This window comes from Boleophthalmus pectinirostris, unplaced genomic scaffold (genome assembly GCF_026225935.1).
Source record: "Boleophthalmus pectinirostris isolate CB_2022bp ecotype Guang Dong unplaced genomic scaffold, ASM2622593v1 HiC_scaffold_3, whole genome shotgun sequence".
NCBI classification, from domain to species: domain Eukaryota; kingdom Metazoa; phylum Chordata; class Actinopteri; order Gobiiformes; family Gobiidae; genus Boleophthalmus; species Boleophthalmus pectinirostris.
The window spans coordinates 1776350-1796881 of NW_026571299.1; the positions used below are offsets into that span (position 1 = coordinate 1776350).

Genomic DNA, 20532 nt, shown 5'->3' on the forward strand with positions numbered 1-20532 from the left:
AGCTTCACCAACCCCCTGCCCATGGAAAGATGAATGCAATATATTTTTTTTTATTTATTTTTGTTTTATTTTTCCCATAGTCAAGTGTCCAAAAACACAAGAAAATGTGATGAATTACATGATAAACTTGAAATCTCAAACAGTTGTCGACATTTACAAAACTCTGCACTGCTCAGCCCCATCCCCACCACACACACTTCACAAAGTCATAAAGTTACACAGAGTCCTTCTTTTATGTCACTGTGTTTTCACTTTTCACCACAGACACTGAACTGTAATCGTCCCACAGGCCAAACCCAGGGAACAGAGGCTCAGTGAAGGAGGAGGTGAAGGTGTAGAGATGGAACAGTTTTCCATCATAGAGGACATCATAGAAGGACAAAGATCCAGCCTCAGTGTCCAGGAACACACCCACTCTGCCAGAGGACACATCATCTACTGATGGACGTCTTCCTGGTATGTAGATGTCTTTTTCTATGTTGTTGTGGTGGACGCTGTATTGTCCATAAAAAATCTGTAGACTCCAGGACTGATCATTTTCTCCAAATTTACCCTCCCTTCCTGTTCCTCTCCGTCTGATTCTTCTGTAACTCACTGCTATATATCAACCCCCACGATCCACTCCACCTCCCAGTAACAGCGCCCCCTCAGGCCAGTGGAGCTCAGGACCTGAGTCTGGTCTGTGAATCTGTCCTCATGATCTGGATACAGCTGCTCCTCCCATTTCCAGGTGACTCCCTGTTTGTCCTCAGACCATTTGAGTTTTCTGTGAATTGTGTTTGGGTCCAGAGAGAACTCACAGGAGTCTGAAACACAAACAGCTGAGTTAAAACTACAAATACAACAGGTCAAATTTAAAGGAACTAGAGATGGTTCTACTTTGTCTTTGATCTATAATATGTTGTGAATTTATAATTTATAACAAAATAAAAATAGAAAATAATATTTTCTCTCGGACTTCCTTTGAGTTTTTTGTTTCTGCTTTGGACTGAGGACTCACATTTTCTGAGACCTGGGACCATCCAACACTCTCCAGCAGGATCCAAACCTGAAACACACAAGTCCAGTTTAGACCAGACCAGAGACCAGGATCTGGACCCACCATGGACCAGAGACCCACTGAACCAGGACCCACACACAGCAGTGTGGTCACCTGACAGACAGCAGGGGGCAGTGTGGTCTCACCTGACAGACAGGGGGGCGCTGGTCCCGTAGAGCGGTCAGGAGCTCTGCTGAGGGTCCTGGATGGTTGTAGCTCAGGTCCAACTCTCTGAGGTGGGAGGGGGCGGAGCTCAGAGCTGAGGCCAGAGCAGCCCCGCCCCTCTCTGAGACCAGACATCCAGACAGCCTAAAGACACAGCATTACACTCATGTGGACACAAGGGGGCAGAGTGCATCATGGGAGCGTCTCACCTGAGCGTCTCCAGTCTGCAGGGGGCGCTCTTCAGTCCAGAACACAGCAGCTCCACTCCTGAGTCCTGGAGGTCGTTGTGACTGAGATCCAGATGTGTGAGACTGGAGGAGCTGAGGACTGAGGCCAGAGGACCACAGCTGTGAGGGGACAGACCACAGCCACAAAGACTGAGGACAGAGAGGGACATTAGAGACTAGAACCTCCACACAAGAGTTTAAATACAGTCTGGACTCACAGGGCTTTGGTGGAGGCTCTGACCACCGGCAGCAGACCCAGGAGAGCTGTCTCTGAGCCCTGGTATTTCCTCAGGTCAAACTCCTCCAGGTCTGAGTCTGAGGACAGTAAGACGAAGGACAGAGCAGACCACAGAGCAGGAGAACTGTAAAGAGGAGAGTTCTCCTTCTCTCATGTTCTTCTGTATCTCCTCAAGCAGACTATGGTCGTTGAGTTCGTTCAGACAGTGGAGCAGGTTCATTCTTCTCTCTGCAGACAGACCTCTTTCATTCATCTTCTGTTTGATGTACTTTACTGTCTCCTGATTGGTCCGTTCACTTCCTGTGTGAGTCAGCAGACCCTGCAGCAGCCTCTGATTGGTCGGCAGAGACAGCCCCAGGAGGAAGCGCAGGAACAGGTCCAGGTGTCCGTTTGGACTCTGTAAGGCCTGGTCCACAGCAGAGCGGTAGAAGTCTTCAGGGTCTGGACTCTCAGAGGAGTGTGGTGTCTCCAGCAGGTTCTCTCCAGAGCTGAAGAAGGTCTGATGGACGTGAAGAGCAGCCAGAAACTCCTGCACACTCAGATGGATGAAGCAGTAGACCTTGTCCTGGTACAGGCCTGGCTCCTCTCTAAAGACCTGTGTGAACACTCCGGAGTACACTGAGGCCGCTGCAGCGTCCAGCCCACACTCGCTCAGGTCACTCTCGTAGAAGATCAGGTTTCCTTTCTGCAGCTGCTCAAAGGCCAGTTTTCCCAGAGACTTCACCATCTCCCTGGTCTCTGGAGTCCAGTGAAGGTCCTCCCCTGATCCCTGGTGATACTTGATGTTCTGGACTTTGGCCTGCACCACCAGGAAGTGGACGTACATCTGTGTGAGAGTCCGGGGCAGCTCTGGTTCCTCTGTTTGTTCCAGAAGCTTCTGTAGAACTGTGGAGAGGATCCAGCAGAAGATCGGCATGTGGCTCATGATGTGGAGGCTGCGGACGCTCTTGATGTGGGAGATGACGGCTGTGGCCTGGTCTCTGAACCTCTTCCTGAAGTACTGCTCCTTCTGCGAGGTCGGTGAACCCTCGCACCTCTGTCACCATGGAGACACACTCAGCAGGGATCTGATTGGCCGCGGCGGGGCGCGTGGTTATCCAGAGGAGAGCGGAGGGAAGCAGGCTCCCCCTGATGAGGTTCACCAGCAGCACGTGCACTGAGGCGGACTCTGTGGGGTCGGTCAGGACCCGGGTTTGGCCGAAGTCCAGAGGAAGTCTGCACTCGTCCAGACCGTCAAAGATGAAGAGCACCTGGAGCTGTTGGAAGCTGCAGAGATCTTTGGATGGACTGAAGAAGTGGTGCAGCAGCTCCACCAGGCTGAACTGTGTGTCTCTGAGCACATTGAGCTCTCTGAAAGTGAACGGGAACAGCAGCTGGAGGTCCTGGTGGGCCCGGCCTTCAGCCCAGTCCAGACTGAACTTCTGAGTCAGCACTGTTTTCCCCACGCCGGCCACGCCCTTCGTCAGCACTAATCTGATTGGCTGCTCTGTTTTCTCTGTTCTCATTGCTGTATGTGCCTCTTTCATTGTTATTTTGTCTGGTTTACTTTTACCAAATAGTTTATTCATTATTGCCTTGATTGGCCTCTTTCTTTTTGACAGCTCCACCTGGATTGGCTGTGGTGAATGTGGGCGGGGTTTAAAGAGCTCTTCACATGTGATGGTCTCTGGAGCGGCCGGTCTCCTGGACGCCGTCTCCATGTGTCTGACCTCATGTTCCTGGTTGACCTCTGAGGCTCCGCCCTCTGTGATGTAGAGCTCTGTGTAGATCTGGGTCAGGGGGGCGGAGTCTCCTGCTTTAGCCACGCCCTCAAACACACGACTGAATCTCTGCTGCAGATGCCTCTTCAGTTTCTCACAGTGAACTCCAACTTCAGTCCCTGAGGAAGACAACAGAGGCCCTCAGTGAACTCACAATCTCCAAATGACACAGAACTATGAGAACACAGCAGGTTTACCCCACAGTCCTCTGCTCAGCCACTTTTCTCTCCAATACAAATGTGTCAAATACAGTTTATCTTTAACTCATTTGACGTTGTATTTAGATTTCTTGCCATTTTGGATCAAATATTGAAAAATACAACTGTTTACTGAAGTTCTGTAAAGTGGGAGGTGGTGTTACGGATCTGTTGGACGTGTCACATGAGGCGATGTGGCCCCAACACATTATTATTATTATTATATTCATTATTATTATTATTATTGTTGTTGTTGTTGTTGTTGTTGTATTATTATTATTATTATTATCATTATTATTATTATTTATTATTAGTAGTAGTAGTAAGTAGTAGTAGTAGTAGTAGTAGTAGTAGTAGTAGTTTTGTATTATTAGGTTTCTAGATGCATTATAATAAATACACAGATAAGAACAGTCCTGGAGGTTCAGCTGCATAAATAAGTTGTAGGAGTAAAAACAAACAGCTACAAAAAGCCCTGTTTGTACAAAGAGGGAGTCAAATATAGTCCATTAAAAATATTAATAAACTATGTAGGTCTTGGTCTCTATAATCTGACTCCAAAATGACTCAGATACATGTAATTAATGTGAGTCTAAATAAATATAGTAATTTGCAATGTAGTTTCCACAAAAAGTGGCTTTATTAAATTATTATTGACTGAATATTGACGTCCATCCCAAGTCTGTTTGTCTAACCATAAAAGTGACGTGCACGACTGAACTACAAGACTTATTTATAAAATTATGCTTTCACTTTCCAAAATCAAAATAATATAAAAAGTTTAAAAGCTCAGGTCTAATCAGATCTTGTGGAATTATTGATCATTTAATATAAAATGTGCTTCTGAAACTTTATAAAACACTGAGTTATTCAAACATTTAGCTCAGTTTAGCGTTTTAAATGTGCTTTTGGACTTTAAACGGCCGCATTATGGATTTTATTTAGCACGTAGCTGTTTACCCTCCACAAAACATTTCTTAATATTTGAATTTTTTTAAAGTCTATGGGAAAAATGAATTGAAAATGTTCTTCCATATTTGGAGTGAACTTCCAGGTGGATGGGAGAGTTGAGCTCAATGGGAATTAAAGTGGGTGAAGAATTTCATGATAGTTTGGTCTCAGTTGGAGGATTTACCTGTTGTACGTGGGTTTGTGTTGGTCGTACTCTTCTGCAGATGCTGGGCCAGATGCTCCTGGTCCATCCTCTTCAGGAAGTCCAGGGTGATGTTCAGAACCTCTGTGCTCAGCTCCTCACCCTCAGAGCATTCTGGGTAATCTGAGGCCAGGAGCCTGTGGAGCCTCTGCAGCTGCTGTTGGACATAAACCAGGACCTGCTCCTCCAGAACCTGAAACACACACAGTTTGGACTAAAGTATTGGCTCTGATCCAGGAAAGATGGAAGGTCCAGGTGAACTTTTTGAGCAATAAAACAGAACTGTGCTTTTCCTCTTATGATGCTCTGGACCAGCAAAGACTCAGCTCCTACAAAAGTGCATTTGAAACATGACTCCTTAACCTCGTGCTGCAGCTCGATTGTTTTGAGTTTTCAAACTATTTTCTGACAGAAAATGTTCATTGTTTGTTGGTCATAAGGGTGAAAAAGGAAGACATCAAAAACATTTAAACATTTAACCAAAAAACAATGAAAAGTCCAAGAGTCTTGAATCTTGAGCAGTGGAGTTCCTCAGGGCTGTGTACTTTCCCCCTCACTCTTCTCCCTGTAGCACACACACTGCCCCTCAGCCTCCATGTGAACCTGAATACTACACTATACTGAAACCTTTTCTACCATGGACCTCTCCTGGACACATGAGGGCGTCTCACCTGTAAATAGTGATTTTATTTTGTAGTGTATGTAGAAACCAATGAGCTGATATACACTTCAGCAGCAGTGATCCTAAAGGTGCTGGGCTGTAAGAGCAACCATGGAAGCCATGAGATTCAATACTCACCATGGAAAAGACGGTTAGAGGCCAAAATCAAGGAGGCGAGGACAAAAGTGAGCCAACTGTCAGAAGCCCAGAAAGGTACAAAGAAAAAGCAAGTACCCAAGAGGTACAGCCAGATGCCTGATCTGAAGCACTTGAAACTGGCAAACAAAGTCTCCAAGCCTTGGCCAGCCGCCTAAAGAGGTACACACGAGATAATGAGGCCAGCTGAATTAACCGGCTGTTCACAACACAACCGGTGAAAGTGTACGCTCAGTGGCAGGGTAATAACACCAGAGCATTACCCACCAAGGCTGGAGACTGAGAGGTACTGGAAAGGCACATGGGAGAGGGAGACATCACATAACACTGATGCACAGTGGCTGGTGGATCTGAGAGAAGACCACAGCAACCTCCCTGAACAGAATCCAGTCACCATCATAGTGGCAGACATCCAGGAAAGAGTCTGAAGTATGAAAAACTGGACCAGGCCCTGACATGATCCACACAGACTGGCTAAAGAAACTCACTGCTCTTCCATGAGCGCCTGGCAGCACAAATGAACCAGCGGACTCACCCTGAATGGCTAACCCAAGGGCGTACGATCCTGATCCTGAAGGATCCCTCAAAGGGTGCAGTCCCATCCAACTATCGGCCAATAACCTGTCTCTCCACAACATGGAAGCTCATGTCAGGCATCATCGCTGCTAAGATAAGTGGGCACATGGATCAATACATGAGCGCAGCACAGAAGGGCATCGCTAAAAACACCAGGGGAACCAAACTCTAATTACTGGTGAACAGTCGCCCGCGACTTCAGAACCCGTAAGACCAACCTGTGCACTGCCTGGATTGATTATAAGAAAGCCTCTGACTCAATGCCACACACATGGATCACTGAGTGCTTGGAGCTGTACAACATCAACAGGACTCTAAGGGCGTTCATTGCAAAACTCGATGCAGTTGTGGAAAACCACCCTTGAAGCCAATGGGAAGCCACTTGCACAAATGTCCATCAAATGTGGCATATACCAAGGAGACTCACTGTCCCCACTGCTGTTCTGCATCTGAACCCCCTCAGCCAAATCATCGACCGCACTGGCTACGGATACCGACTCAGAAACGGGGCCACCATCAGTCACCTCCTCTACATGGATGACATCAGCTGTACGCTAAGAGTGAGCGAGACATCGACTCACTGATCCACACCACAAGGATCTACAGTACAGACACTTGGATGTCATTCGGGCTTGAAAAAGGTAGCAGGATGGTGAAAAAGAGAGGGAAGGTAGAACACACAGAGGGGGTCTCACTCCCAGAAGGAACAATAGCAGACGTTGAGGACCGTTACAAGTACCTTGGTATCCCACAAGCAAATGGCTCCTCGAAGAGGCAGCTACAGCCAAATACCTGCAAAGAGTGAGACAAGTCCTAAGAAGCAGCTCAATGGAAGAACAAGGTGCAGGCAAAAAACAGCTACGTCCTGTCAGTGATCAGATCCCAGCAGGAATTATGCACTGGTCAAAGGAGGAGATACAGACCACAGATGTTAAGACACAAAAGCTCCTGATCATGTGGAGGGTTCATCCCAAATCCAGCACCCTGAGACTGTACGCAAGCCGGAAGGAAGGAGGCTGAGGACTAGTGAGTGTGGGAACCACTGTCCAGGATGAAACATACAAGCTCCATGAGAACATCAAGGACAAGGCCCCGACAGATGAGGAGCTCAGAGAATGTCTCAGACAGTGGGGTCCAGAGGAAAGAGGAGCTGGAGGGACCATCATGGCAGGACAAACCCTACTACATGAACCACCGGAACAGAACTGAAGTGGCTGAGGTCAAGAAATCCTCCCAATGTCTTGAGAGGGTTTGAAGGCCACACAGAGGCTCATCCTGGCAGCACAGGAGCAGACCCTGGGCACTCGAGTAATAGAGGTCCAGATCTACCACACCAGACCAGAGCCACGGTGTAGACTGTGCAAAGAGGCTCCTGAGACAGTCCAGCACAGAACTGCAGTTGTCCGATGCTGCAGGGAAACAAACATGGAGCTAACAGAACCAAGTGGTGGTCATAGTGTACAGAAACATCTGTGCAGAGTACGAGCTGGAGATCCCAGGATCAAGGTGGGAAACACCTCCAAAGATTGTGGAGAACAACCGACCCAAGATCCTGTGGGACTTCAGATACAGACTGACAGGATGGTGATGAACCAACCAGACATAGTGGTGATGGAGAAGAAACAGAGCAGAGTCGTGGTGGTGGAACATCACAACACCAAGAGACGGAACATCAGGAGAAAAGAACACGAGAAACTAGAGAAATACTAGAAGCTCAAGGAGGAGCTGGAGAAGATCTGGAAGGTGAAGGCATCAATGGAGCCTGTGATGATCAGACACTCGAGGCTGTAACCCCCAAACTGGAAGAAACTACAACAGATACCAGGAAAAACAACAGAACATCTCAATCCATAAAAGTGCAGTACAGGAACAGCAAAGATACTGAAGAACTCTCAAACTCCCAGACTCTGGTAGAGGAGCCGAGCTGGATGAGGGAGAAACCAACCACCGTGGAAGGAGCACATTATTTATTACTTACAGTAAATACAGCATCCAGCTTCTCTCTGTTTAAAGTTTACCTCCCTCTCCCCAGACACTTCCCCCTCCCCTTTAAAGCACAGTCCAGGTACAGAGAGACACTTACAGGCCTGAAGCAGCTTTAAACTCTGGACCTGGATCTCTGGAGCGGTCACTCTGCAGAGACTCACAGCTCTGAGCACAACTCCTGTCAAACAAACACTTTATGTGAGGAAATATGTGAAACCTGCAACACAACCATTGCTATTTTACTCTAGTTTTATTATTTTCACATTTTTATTAAATATTATTCTTTGTCTGTGGGAAAAGTTGATAAAAAGTGGAACACTGTGATACAACAGTGTTGTGTATTATTTATCATTTATTTGCCTGTGTGGACTTGTGCAGTCTGTTGTGGTGATGTTGCACTTGTCTTTCTGTGCACAGTTAATATGGTGCAGTTAAAGTTTGCCTCAATGTAACTGGAGCTAAAAAAAAAAAACAAGCAGCTAATGGAGTTTAGTGCAGGTCTTAAGTCTGCAGGACGGGATCGGTTCATCAGTGACATTAACACGAATCGTGCCAGAGAAAGTCACTGTCTGAAGATAAACTCACATCTGCAAAGACGTCTGAGCTCAGACTCAACATGGAGACACGGACACAACAGCTGAGAGGAGCTGAAACTGAACTTAACGGCTCGGGGACTGTCCACAAGGTCAAACTGAAGAACCAGTCCAAAAATAAAAATCACAATGCAAATAAATGTCCTTGTCAAAGAGACCAAATGCCATAACTGTTAAAAACAGACATTTGAAAAAGGCACGTCACACAAAAGCACAGAAAAACCATTCACATCCAACATTCTACACGAGATCTGAAGGTAAAACACAAAGTACATGAGTGTGAAAGAGGATTCAGAACCAGAGGAGCTCGCCGTCCTGACAGTGAGCAGTGATGAAATGTACAAGGGACATTCTCTGCTGAAGATGTAAATGTGGAGATGGAAATAGACACTGAGGCATTTCACCTTTACAAGCAGCTAAAGAGAAACTCAGAGCTTTTCCTGGAGGACACAGTCATGTAGTGGGACAGTTTGTAGCACGTGTCAAGTACGAGGATCAAGCTGTTGAACTGCCTCTGTTATCAACGTGGAGCATCGCTCTGTGGCAGAAACTGTTTGAAACGACTAAAACTCAACTGGAAATGATCAAGTGTGTGAACGTGACAAAGCCCCAAACCATTAAAGACCTACAGACAAATGCAGAGAAACGTTCAAGGACGAGTTGGACACTCAGAAGGAAATAAAAGCAAGTATCATCGCCAGTGCAGAAAAGAGCTAAATCACTGCACTTATGTGGAGACGAGGCAGGTTAAGTGTCTTGCCCAAGGACACAATGGCAGTGTTCATCTGTAGGAGCTGGAATCACACCAGCCACCTGATCTGGAAGAATCTCCACCTGTGACTTTAAGACGCTCTGAGCGTGTGCAGAAAACCCAGAGACACTAAATGTCTGTGTTTACTGTTTTTGTTCGACTTTTATTTGAAGAGTTTTTCTTCTTTTAAAGAGCGTCTGATCTGGTGAATCTGCCTCGATTTTCCTGTGTGGATTTGCACAGTTTGTCCTGGTGCTTGTCACTCTGTCCCTGAAAATGTGTCCAGTGAATATGGAGCAGTTAAAGTTTGTCTAAATGTTCCTGTCTCTGACATTTGACTGAGTTTTTGATTCCATCTTAAATGAGTTTAAATGTTCCTGTGTTGAGCTGAGGGACAAGACCTGCACAAAATTTAAATCTGTAAAAATCTGTCAAATGAGCCTCAAAATTGTTCCGTTACATTTGACTCCAGAAAATAAAGTCAACAAACCTTTTAAAATCAATACCCCAGGATTTGGAGCTGTCGCTCTTCACAGAAACTGGACCAGGTTTAGTCCCAGATCCGGGTGGGTCCATCTCGGTCCTGCACAAAACAATGACATGAGAACTATGGTAAACAAAGACACATTTAAAGCTCCTGTATCACACAAAACTGACTCCTGTCAACTTGAACTCATGTTCTAATGTTAGAACCTCCTCAAAAACAGAGCTGGACTTGTGTTTTGTTTCATTCACATGTTTGACTCTTTATTATGAGTCTGTTACATCTGCAAAGCTCCAAACGCTCTGTTCCACCTTTGCTAAGGTCTGTCTGGTCCCTGTATGACCAGAGCAGGAGCTGTGTTCTCTGCAGTAAGTCAGACCTGTTCCTGGTGCATGTTGGACTCCGCCAGGGCCGCCCCTGTCACCGGTTCTGTTCATTGTTTTTATGGACAGAATTTCTAGGCGCAGTCAGGGGTCGGAGGGTCCGGTTTGGGGACCACAGGATCATCTCTGCTGTTCTCAGATGATGTTGTCCTGTTGGCTTCATCAGACCAGGACCTGCAGCTCTGGGGCGGTTTGAGTCGAGTGTGAAGCGTCTGGGATGAAGATCAGTTCTTTCAAGTCTGAGGTCGTGGTTCTCGACCGGAAAAAGGCGTCTTGTCGTCTCCGGGCGGGTGGAGAGTCTCTGCCTCAAGTGGAGGAGTTCAAGTCTGTCAGGGTCTTGTTCTTGAGTGAGGGGAGGACGGAGCGTGAGATTGACAGGTGGACAGGTGCAGCGTCTGCAGTGATCACTGTGGGGAAGAGGAGCTGAGCCGAAAGGTGAAACTCTTGATTTACTGGTCAATCTTCGTTCCTCCCCTCACCTCTGGTCATGAGCTCTGGGTATTGACCGAAAGGACGAGATCAACGATACAAGTGGTCGAAATGAGTTTCCTCCGCAGGGCGTCTGGACGCTTCCCTTAGAGATAGAGTGAGGAGTTCAGTCACACGGGAGGAGCTCGGAGTAGAGCTGCTGCTCCTCCACGTGGAGAGGAGCAGCTGAGGGGAGGACGTCTGTTCTGATGTCTCCTGGTCGTCTCCCTCAGGAGGTGTTCATGTCCCACCTGGAGGAGGCCCCGGGGAAAGACCCAGGACACACACTGGAGGGACTTTGTCTCTGGACTGGGAACACCTCAGGTCCCACTGGAGGAGCTGGAGGAAGTGTCTGGGTGAAGGAAGTCTAGGAGTCCCTGTTTAGACTGATGCCCCCGAGACCCGAGCCCGGATAAAGCAGAAGAAAATGGATGGATGGAAAAAAGTTCAAAAGTTGTCAAAGTTCAGGTCATTTTGCAGAGACACAGAAGTGACCTTTGAGAACTCAGGCCTATGAAATGTTGTCGTTGCCATGGAAACGGAGATGAAAGTTACACATTCCTTACCTCAGTACTTTTTTAACTATTTACATTGAAAAGAATGAAAATGCTTCCAGCAGCTGGTATTCCCAGGAGGACTCCCATCCAAGAACTAACCAGACCCACACTTACTTTGTTTCTGAGATGGATGAGAAATGTGGGTCCATATGATCCAGGGAGGGAAGAACTTTTTCTTTTAAAGAGCGTCTGATCTGGTGAATCTGCCTCGACTTTCCTGTGTGGATTTGCACAGTTTGTCCTGGTGCTTGTCACTCTGTCCCTGAAAATGTGTCCAGTGAATATGGAGCAGTTAAAGTTTGTCTAAATGTTCCTGTCTCTGACATTTGACTGAGTTTTTGATTCCATCTTAAATGAGTTTAAATGTTCCTGTGTTGAGCTGAGGGACAAGACCTGCACAAAATTTAAATCTGTAAAAATCTGTCAAATGAGCCTCAAAATTGCTCCGTTACATTTTACTCCAGAAAATAAAGTCAACAAACCTTTTAAAATCAATACCCCAGGATTTGGAGCTGTCGCTCTTCACAGAAACTGGACCAGGTTTAGTCCCAGATCCGGGTGGGTCCATCTCGGTCCTGCACAAAACAATGACATGAGAACTATGGTAAACAAAGACACATTTAAAGCTCCTGTATGTGGGGAAGCTGGCCAAAGTGGTTGAAGAAGGAGGCAGACAAAAAAAATGTCCCTTTACCAAAAAGTATTTATTTTGTCCTTCACCGAGTTGTGGACAAAATTAAAATACATATTTACAAAAAAATAACTGCTTAAATAGAGCAAAAGCAACAGAAATTAATGAAACAAAAGAAAATACCCCACATGCTCACAGCTGCACTGATCGTGATTCACCCTGAATGGCTAAACTGCTCAAACTTTTATACCACCCAGACAGGAAGTCCCTCCCCCTGGGTTCGCACCAACCAACTCACAGGTTAGTTGGACTTAACTTCCCTGTTTTTAGTTGTGCTGTATAATATCCTTGCCTGAGGGCCTAAATCCCCTTTAAATTAAACAGTGCTCCAAATAAACTAGAAACACTGAAACAAAATCCTACAAACCAACTCCATAAAACAAAAGGAACTGAATCTGAGTCTTCCCTCCACATGGTCTGGGCCAAAACCTCCCCCAGAGTCTTTAAATATGGCCGACGATGGTCACGCCCCCTCTTTTGTCTCCAGACCAGGTGGAGTCACAGGTGAGGTGGTAAGTTAATAACCAAAATGTATAGATATAACCAAATAAAATAAATTTAAAGTAACTGTGTGCATAGTGATTCATTTAACTAAACAAAGACTAAATAAAACAAACCTGGGATAGTGTTATTTAGCTGTTTAGTTGATCTGAGATAGATGTAAACCAGGGGTGCTCAATACGTCGATCGCGATCTACCAGTCGATCGCCAAGGTCGTGTGGGTAAATCGCCGTGTCTCGTCTCGGACTCGATCGCATTTGGACTCGGTCTTGTCTCTCACTCGAGGTCTGACACTCAACAAGTGTGATCATATTTCATTCCGGCCGCTGCTGTTGGTAATAAACTTGTAGCGGGTGCAGGAGCGTGTGGGGCGTCTCAGTGCAGCCTGTGCGCTCATTTGAAACCCGCGGAGACTCTACGGCGCATCACAAACACACACGCTCCCTATGCACGGCTCGTCTGCGACAGCGTGTGCCCTCGTGTACCAGCGTGCATCACAGGGCAGGTTCAACTTCCTAAACATCCTACCTGTCCATCTGCCTCACGTCAGCACGCCGCCCCTCGCCTTTTCACGCTCTCGCTCCTTCCTGCGTACAGCCAACACAAGCCCCTCCCACAGTGCGGCTGATTAGAAGAGCAAGACCAAACGTGAAGCAAAAACCAGTCTAAATTTGTGTTCCAGTGTTGGCACAAAGCAGGTCTACAGCATAGAGCGGATCTACAGAACAGACCTACTGCCACATTTGGCTGAAGTTTGTCTAACAAAAGTGACAAATGCATCTGTGTTTGTCACGATGTGCGTTTGGTTTGGTAAACGTGCAGCGGCTGGTAAATATCACTGCAAAACCAGAAAAGAATGAAACTCCAGTTTGGAACTTTAAAAAACAGGTTTAAAAATCTTCCTTCACTTTTTCCACAGTTTTGTGTAAAGTGTTAGAGGAAGTTCTCTTAAAGAAGAGGTTCTCAAACTGTGGGGGAGGGTCCAAAAAAGGGGCACAGAGTGTTTCAGTGCAGTTTGTTTGACTTTGTATTAGGTCGATCATTATGACTTGGTCATTTTGTAAGTAGCTCACATGATGAAAAAGTGTGAACACCGCTGATGTAAATGAAATGAAAAGTGAAAAAATAGGGACAAAGGGCGTCTTTGTCACACAGTATCACACAAAACTGACTCCTGTCAACTTGAACTCATGTTCTAATGTTAGAACCTCCTCAAAAACAGAGCTGGACTTGTGTTTTGTTTCATTCACATGTTTGACTCTTTATTATGAGTCTGTTACATCTGCAAAGCTCCAAACACTCTGCTCCACCTTGTGATGTCATGAAGTGGTAGTTATAGTTTTTAGTTGTGAATATTGTAGATAAACGTCCATCAAAGTGTCGCTGGAGATTCAGGCACAATGAGCTTCAGCTTCTGCAGCTGCTCACTGACTGACCCCTGGTGGACACTGACTGCAGGTGCACTTCAGGTTCACTTTGGTTTTATTGTGACTTGAGGCGCACTGACTGGAGTCTCTGGTGTTGTGTGGTCTCTGTGGTCTGTGGACGGGGTCCGCCGCCTCTTCTGACATCCCTTCATTACCACATTCCTCTATTTAGACGCGCTGGTTTTCTGACACTTTTTAGTATTGCTATTCGGACTTTTTTTTTTAGAGTTGTGATAGTTTATCCAGGCACGTCTCTGTTCTTTGATCTACTTAATCTCAACAACCATCAAGTGACAAATATTTGTAGCAGAGTTGAGCGATATCCTACTTTTAATACCGTTAAACCTTCTCTGCATTTTACCGGAGTATGTGGTATTACTGTATTACCAAAATGTTTTAGTAAGTTATGAAGCTACAAAGCTGCACCGTGATGTGGTCTGTGTGTACGACCTGCACGTTTATAATCTCTGAAAACTTTCACATGAACCATGTCCAACACGACACACACACACAGAACAAACTCACCATCAGCAGCACATCCTCTGTCACAGACAGAACACTCATATTCCACTGAGTCGTGTCCTTCAGTCCAACAGAAGCTGAACCACATCAGCGACACAAGGAAACAACTGTTTTTATCAGCACTTTAACGTTTATGCAAATGAGTCATGTGGTTTTAAGTTTGGTTTTGGGTAAAACATAAACTAATGTGTCAAAGCTGCATTAAACACATTATTACTCAATGTATATTTGAGTCGTCCTCGTAGGAAATAAAAAAACAAACTTAAATGATCCACCCACATTCACATTCATAAAACACATTCACATAGACCGAGAGACACCGGGCGACTTCCACCACGATCTGCCGACGGATCGAGGAGCCTGGACCAAAGATCAGACTCAAGTGTCGTCTGTTTGTTTCTCTTAATGCTCCTTATAATCCAGTGCCACTTATGTGTGAAAATAGACGAGAGAATTCAACATTATTGATGTTGCGCCTCATAATCCGAAAAATATGATAATAATAAAAACACTAATAATAAAAGAACAATAAATAGCAAATGCCGTAACAAAAATATATGTTATGGCCTTGGCTACAGCGAACCTCGAGACCACAGTTGGTTTATTTACTCGTCTCCCCGGTCATTCAGCCTGAAGACAAAATGCTGCCAAACTGTAGAAGTTCTAGTATTTTCATTTGGGACCAACTCGTTTGTGAGACTCACAGCTCTGAGCAGAACCAGAGGAGCTCGACACTGAGCAGTGATGAAATGTACAAGGCGACAGAAAATAAAGTCAACAAACCTTTTAAAATCAATGCCCCAGGATTTGGAGCTGTCGCTCTTCACAGAAACTGGACCAGGTTTAGTCCCAGATCCGGGTGGGTCCATCTCGGTCCTGCACAAAACAATGACATGAGAACTATGGTAAACAAAGACACATTTAAAGCTCCTGTATCACACAAAACTGACTCCTGTCAACTTGACTCATGTTCTAATGTTAGAACCTCCTCAAAAACAGAGCTGGACTTGTGTTTTGTTTCATTCACATGTTTGACTCTTTATTATGAGTCTGTTACATCTGCAAAGCTCCAAACGCTCTGTTCCACCTTGTGATGTCATGAAGTGGTAGTTCTAGTTTTTAGTTCAGTCGAGATTGACAAATCCAGAACTGAAATGATCCAAATGATTCTAGTGAAGATGTGTGGAGTTTAAAAACACAGTGGAGCACTTCCTGTATCACTTCATGACATCACAAGAGAGTTTAAATCAGGAGAGTCAAACTCATTTTGTTCCGGGGTCGAGTCCAACCGACTTTGATCCAAAGTGTCCGGATCAGAAAACTCATGTCATATAAACCCCAAAAATAACAATAAGTTCAAATATTTGTGCAGAGAAACACAAATCTATTACAGAAATCTTTTTGAATTGATGAACTTTTTCTTTTACAAAATATTATAATATTATGAACAACCTGAAACTTTAAGAAAAATACAATTTCAACACAAAGTTTGAACATGAACTTGTCTGTAAACGGGAATAAGTCCATTTTTGTTGTAAAATCCTGCACTCGGCTCCACTTTTCTCATGTTAGACATTTTTGTGATGAGGGTGTCACGGTCAACAGTCAAAACGATCGTCCTTTAAGAGCGTTTGGAAAGAGACAAGTCTTCATTTGTGCTGCTCTGGTGGGAGGGGCCACGTACAGAGACGCTGGAGACGCTGCTGTGATAAACACCACAGAAAATTAACACCATTTTAATAGAAAATATCATTCAAATATTTTAGTAGAAAATCAGACGGGGCCAGATTAAAGGTCTTGGAGGGCCAGATCAGGCCCCCGGGCCGTATGTTTGACACTCCTGGTTTAAAACCTAAATGTGCAGGTTTGTGTCAAACGTGTGAAAACAAAACACAACTCCAGATGTTTGTGACGAGGAAACGACTTCAGAACAGAGAGAAAATCTTGTCCTGTGAACCTTTAAACTGCACTGATGTTGTATCATGTTGGAGATAAACGTCCATCAAAGTGTCGCTGCAGATTCAGGCACAATGAGCTTCAGCTTCTGCAGCTGCTCATTGACTGACCCCTGGTGGACACTGAATGCAGGTGCACTTCAGGTTCACTTTGGTTTTATTGGGACTTGAGGCGCACTGACTGGAGTCTCTGGTGTTGTGTGGTCTCTGTGGGCCGAGGGCCGAGTGTGGAAACTGTTCTCCTGAGACAAAGTGTTGGTGTGGATTCAGGCTCTGCTCAGGACTTCACACTGTACATGTGTGAACAAGAAACTTTGTTGGGAAACAACAGCAGCATTTCACACTCTGACCACTTCCTCCAGCTTTTGGAAACTGTGACGATCTGCACTGGGTAAGTACATGTGTGAGTCCCAGGAGTGTGCGGGGATATTTTATTCTGAAAATACAGCGGATCTGTCTGAGTTTGATTTCCTGTTTGTCTCATGTGATTTTGTCAGCGTGACGTCACAGAGCTCAGGTCTGTCTGGTTTAGTCCTGGTTTAGTCCTGGTTTAGTCCTGGTTTAGTCCTGGTTTAGTCCTGGTTTAGTCCTGGTTCAGTCCTGGTTTAGACCTGGTTTAGTCCTGGTTTAGACCTGGTTTAGACCTGGTTTAGACCTGGTTTAGACCTGGTTTAGTCCTGATTAAATCCTGGTTTAGTCCTGGTTTAGTCCTGGTTTAGTCCTGGTTTAGTCCTGGTTTAGTCCTGTTTATCCTGGTTTAGTCCTGATTAGTCCTGGTTTAGTCCTGGTTTAGTCCTGATTAAGTCCTGGTTCAGTCCTGATTTAGTCCTGGTTCAGGCCTGGTTTAGACCTGGTTCAGTCCTGGTTTAGTCCTGGTTTAGTCCTGGTTCAGTCCTGGTTCAGTCCTGGTTCAGTCCTGGTTTAGTCCTGGTTTAGTCCTGATTAAGTCCTGGTTCAGTCCTGGTTTAGTCCTGGTTTAGTCCTGGTTCAGTCCTGGTTCAGTCCTGGTTTAGATCAGATTGGTCCAAATAGAGACACTGGGACAAATCCCTGGTTTTGTATAAATCTGTTGGGACAGAGACACAGGATCAAAACTGTCCCGGGGAAACGGGACTGTCACAAAGAGAATCCCGGAGCAAAAGTGAGACACGTGTCAAAGCTCGAGCTCTGCGCGTCCCGCTCAACTAGAGTTTATGTTTTTCTTCCCAAATTCCAACCCGTGATCCCGGCGCGGCGCGGCCCGCACTCGCCCCGCTCCACAGTGAAAGTGGAGCCGCTCTGAGACTCCAGTCCTGCCTGAAGGAGCGACCCACACGCACCGACACAACCATGTTTACATCTGAGTGAAAAACGAGACCAGTCCTGGTCCAGTCCCGGTCTAGTCCTGGTCCAGTCCCGGTCCAGTCCCGGTCTAGTCCCGGTCTAGTCCCGGTCCAGTCTGTAGTTTTTGTGATAAAAACAGAACAGAGACTCACCGAGAGGCGCAGAGTTTTGACGCAGTTGGACTTTGCCCTCCTCCTGCAGTACCAGACTTTAACCACACGGGGCGGATTTACAGACCTGGTTCAGGGCTCGTAGATTCTCTTGTTTCTTTACTTAGCTCCGCCCACAGGAAGTTGAGGGGTTTTTGAACAGGTCTTTGCCCCTCCCTTTCTCCCTCTCTCCCTCTCCTCTTCTCCTTCTCTCCTCGCTCTCCTCTCTTGCAAACAGGAAAACCACCTCTCTCTCTCTACCCCCCACTCCCTTTCTCCCTCACTTTTCTCTCTCTCTCCTTTCCCATTCCCTCCTCCCCTCTTTCTCTCTCTCCCCTCTTCTCCCTCCCTCCCTCCCTCCCTCCCTCACTCTCTCTCTCTCTCCTCCCTTCCTCCGTCTCCTCCTTCCTTCCCTAACTCTTCTCTCCCCTTGCTTTTCTTTCTCTCTCTCTCTACACACATTCACCCACTCCCTCCTCTTTCTCCTTTAGACCTGCCCCCTCATCCCTCTCTCCTCCCTTCCCTTCCTCTTCTCTCTCCCTCGCTTTTCTTTCTCTTCTCTCCTTTGTCTCCTCTGCACATTCACCTGCCTCCCTCCTTCTCTCTCTCTCTCTCCTCCGTTCCTTTCTTCCTCCATCTCCTTCTCTTCCTTTTCTCTCGCTCTCTACCCCACCCACTCCCTCTCTCCCTCGCTTTTCTCTCTCTCTTTCTGTGTGACCTGATTCTGTCGTTTCTTGTTTCTTCTTCTCGTGTCAGTTTTTTTTATTTATTTATTTCATATTCCTCCTTTTTTCCATCTGTAAACAAACACACAACAAACACACAACAAACACACAATAAACAACACACACACACAACAAACACACAACAAACACACACACAAACACACAACAACACACACAACACACACACACAACAACACACACACACAACAAACACACAACAACAAACACACACAACAAACACACAACAACAAACACACAACACACACACAACAAACACACAACACACACAACAAACATAACACACAACAAACAACACACAAACACACAAACACACAAACACACACAACAAACACACACAACAAACACACAACACACACACACACACAACACACACACACACACACACACACACACAACACAACACACACACAAACACACACACACACACACACAACACACACACACACACACACAACAAACACACAACACACACAACACACACACAACAACACACACACACACACACACACACACACACACACACACACACACAACACACACACACACACAACAACACACACAACACACACACACACACACAACAACACAACAACACACACACACAAACACACAACAAACACACACACACACACACAACAAACACACAATAAAACACACAACAAACACACAACAACCACACAATAAACACAACAAACACACAACAACCACACAATAAACACACAACAAACACACAACAACCACACAACAACACACAACAAAACACACACAAACAACACACACAACAAACACACAACAAACACACAACAACAAACACACACACAAACACACACAACAAACACACACACAACAAACACACAACAAAACACACAACACACACACACACACAACAAACACACAACACACACACACAACAACACACACACACACACACACACAACACACAACACAACACACACAAACACACACAACAAACACACAACAAACACACACACACAACAAACACACAACACAAACACACACACAACAAACACACAACAAACATAACACACAGACACACAAACACACAAACAACAAACACACAACAAACACACAACAAACACACACACAACACACAACAAACACACACACACACAACACACATAAACACACAACACAAACACACAACACAAACACACAACAAACACACAACACACACACACACAACACACAACACACACACACAACAAACACACACACACACACAACAAACACACAACACACACACAACACACAATAACACACAACACACACACAACAAACACACACAACAACAACACACACACAACACACACAACAAACACACAACACACACACAACACACACAACACACACACAAACACACACACAACAAACACACAACACACACACACAACACACACACAACACAACACACACATAAACACACACAACACAAACACACAACACAAACACACACACACACACACAAACACACAACAAACACACAACACACCACACACAAACAAACACACAACAACAAACACACAAACACACACAAACACACACACAACAAACACACAACAAACACACGGAAACACAACACACAGACACACAACAAACACACAAACAACAAACACAAACACACAACAAACACAGACACACACACACACACTTCTTCTTCTTCGTCACTAAATCAGGTCCAAACTCCAGACACATTTTAAAAAATCAAACACTTTATTTTTATTTAGCAAAAGTTTGAATCTCTTGTCGTTGCGTTTGATATTTACAGTAATAAATCTGAAAAATATGAAAACACATATTTACACG

General features: G+C 45.4%; 2 protein-coding genes across 5 annotated transcripts in view; one reads left to right on the forward strand and one right to left on the reverse strand.

Moving 5' to 3' along the window:
* Positions 1-18072, reverse strand: part of LOC110156377 (NLR family CARD domain-containing protein 3-like) — a 234805-nt gene extending 216733 nt beyond the window's left edge. For all 4 annotated transcript variants that reach the window (XR_008633152.1, XM_055160990.1, XM_055160989.1 and 1 more), the window contains exons 1-4: positions 17966-18072; positions 15319-15411; positions 11877-11969; positions 9993-10085 (exon numbers count right to left, since the gene is read on the reverse strand). Coding sequence is in view for 3 of the 4 variants with exons in the window: in XM_055160990.1 (XP_055016965.1) it covers positions 9993-10085; positions 11877-11969; positions 15319-15404 (272 nt within the window). In the remaining variant the exon portion in view is untranslated. The remainder of the gene's footprint in view (positions 1-9992; positions 10086-11876; positions 11970-15318; positions 15412-17965) is intronic.
* LOC129411105 (NLR family CARD domain-containing protein 3-like) overlaps positions 1-20532 on the forward strand; it is a gene marked incomplete at its 3' end in the record, with an annotated part of 207923 nt that overhangs the window by 91327 nt on the left and 96064 nt on the right. The window lies entirely within an intron of this gene.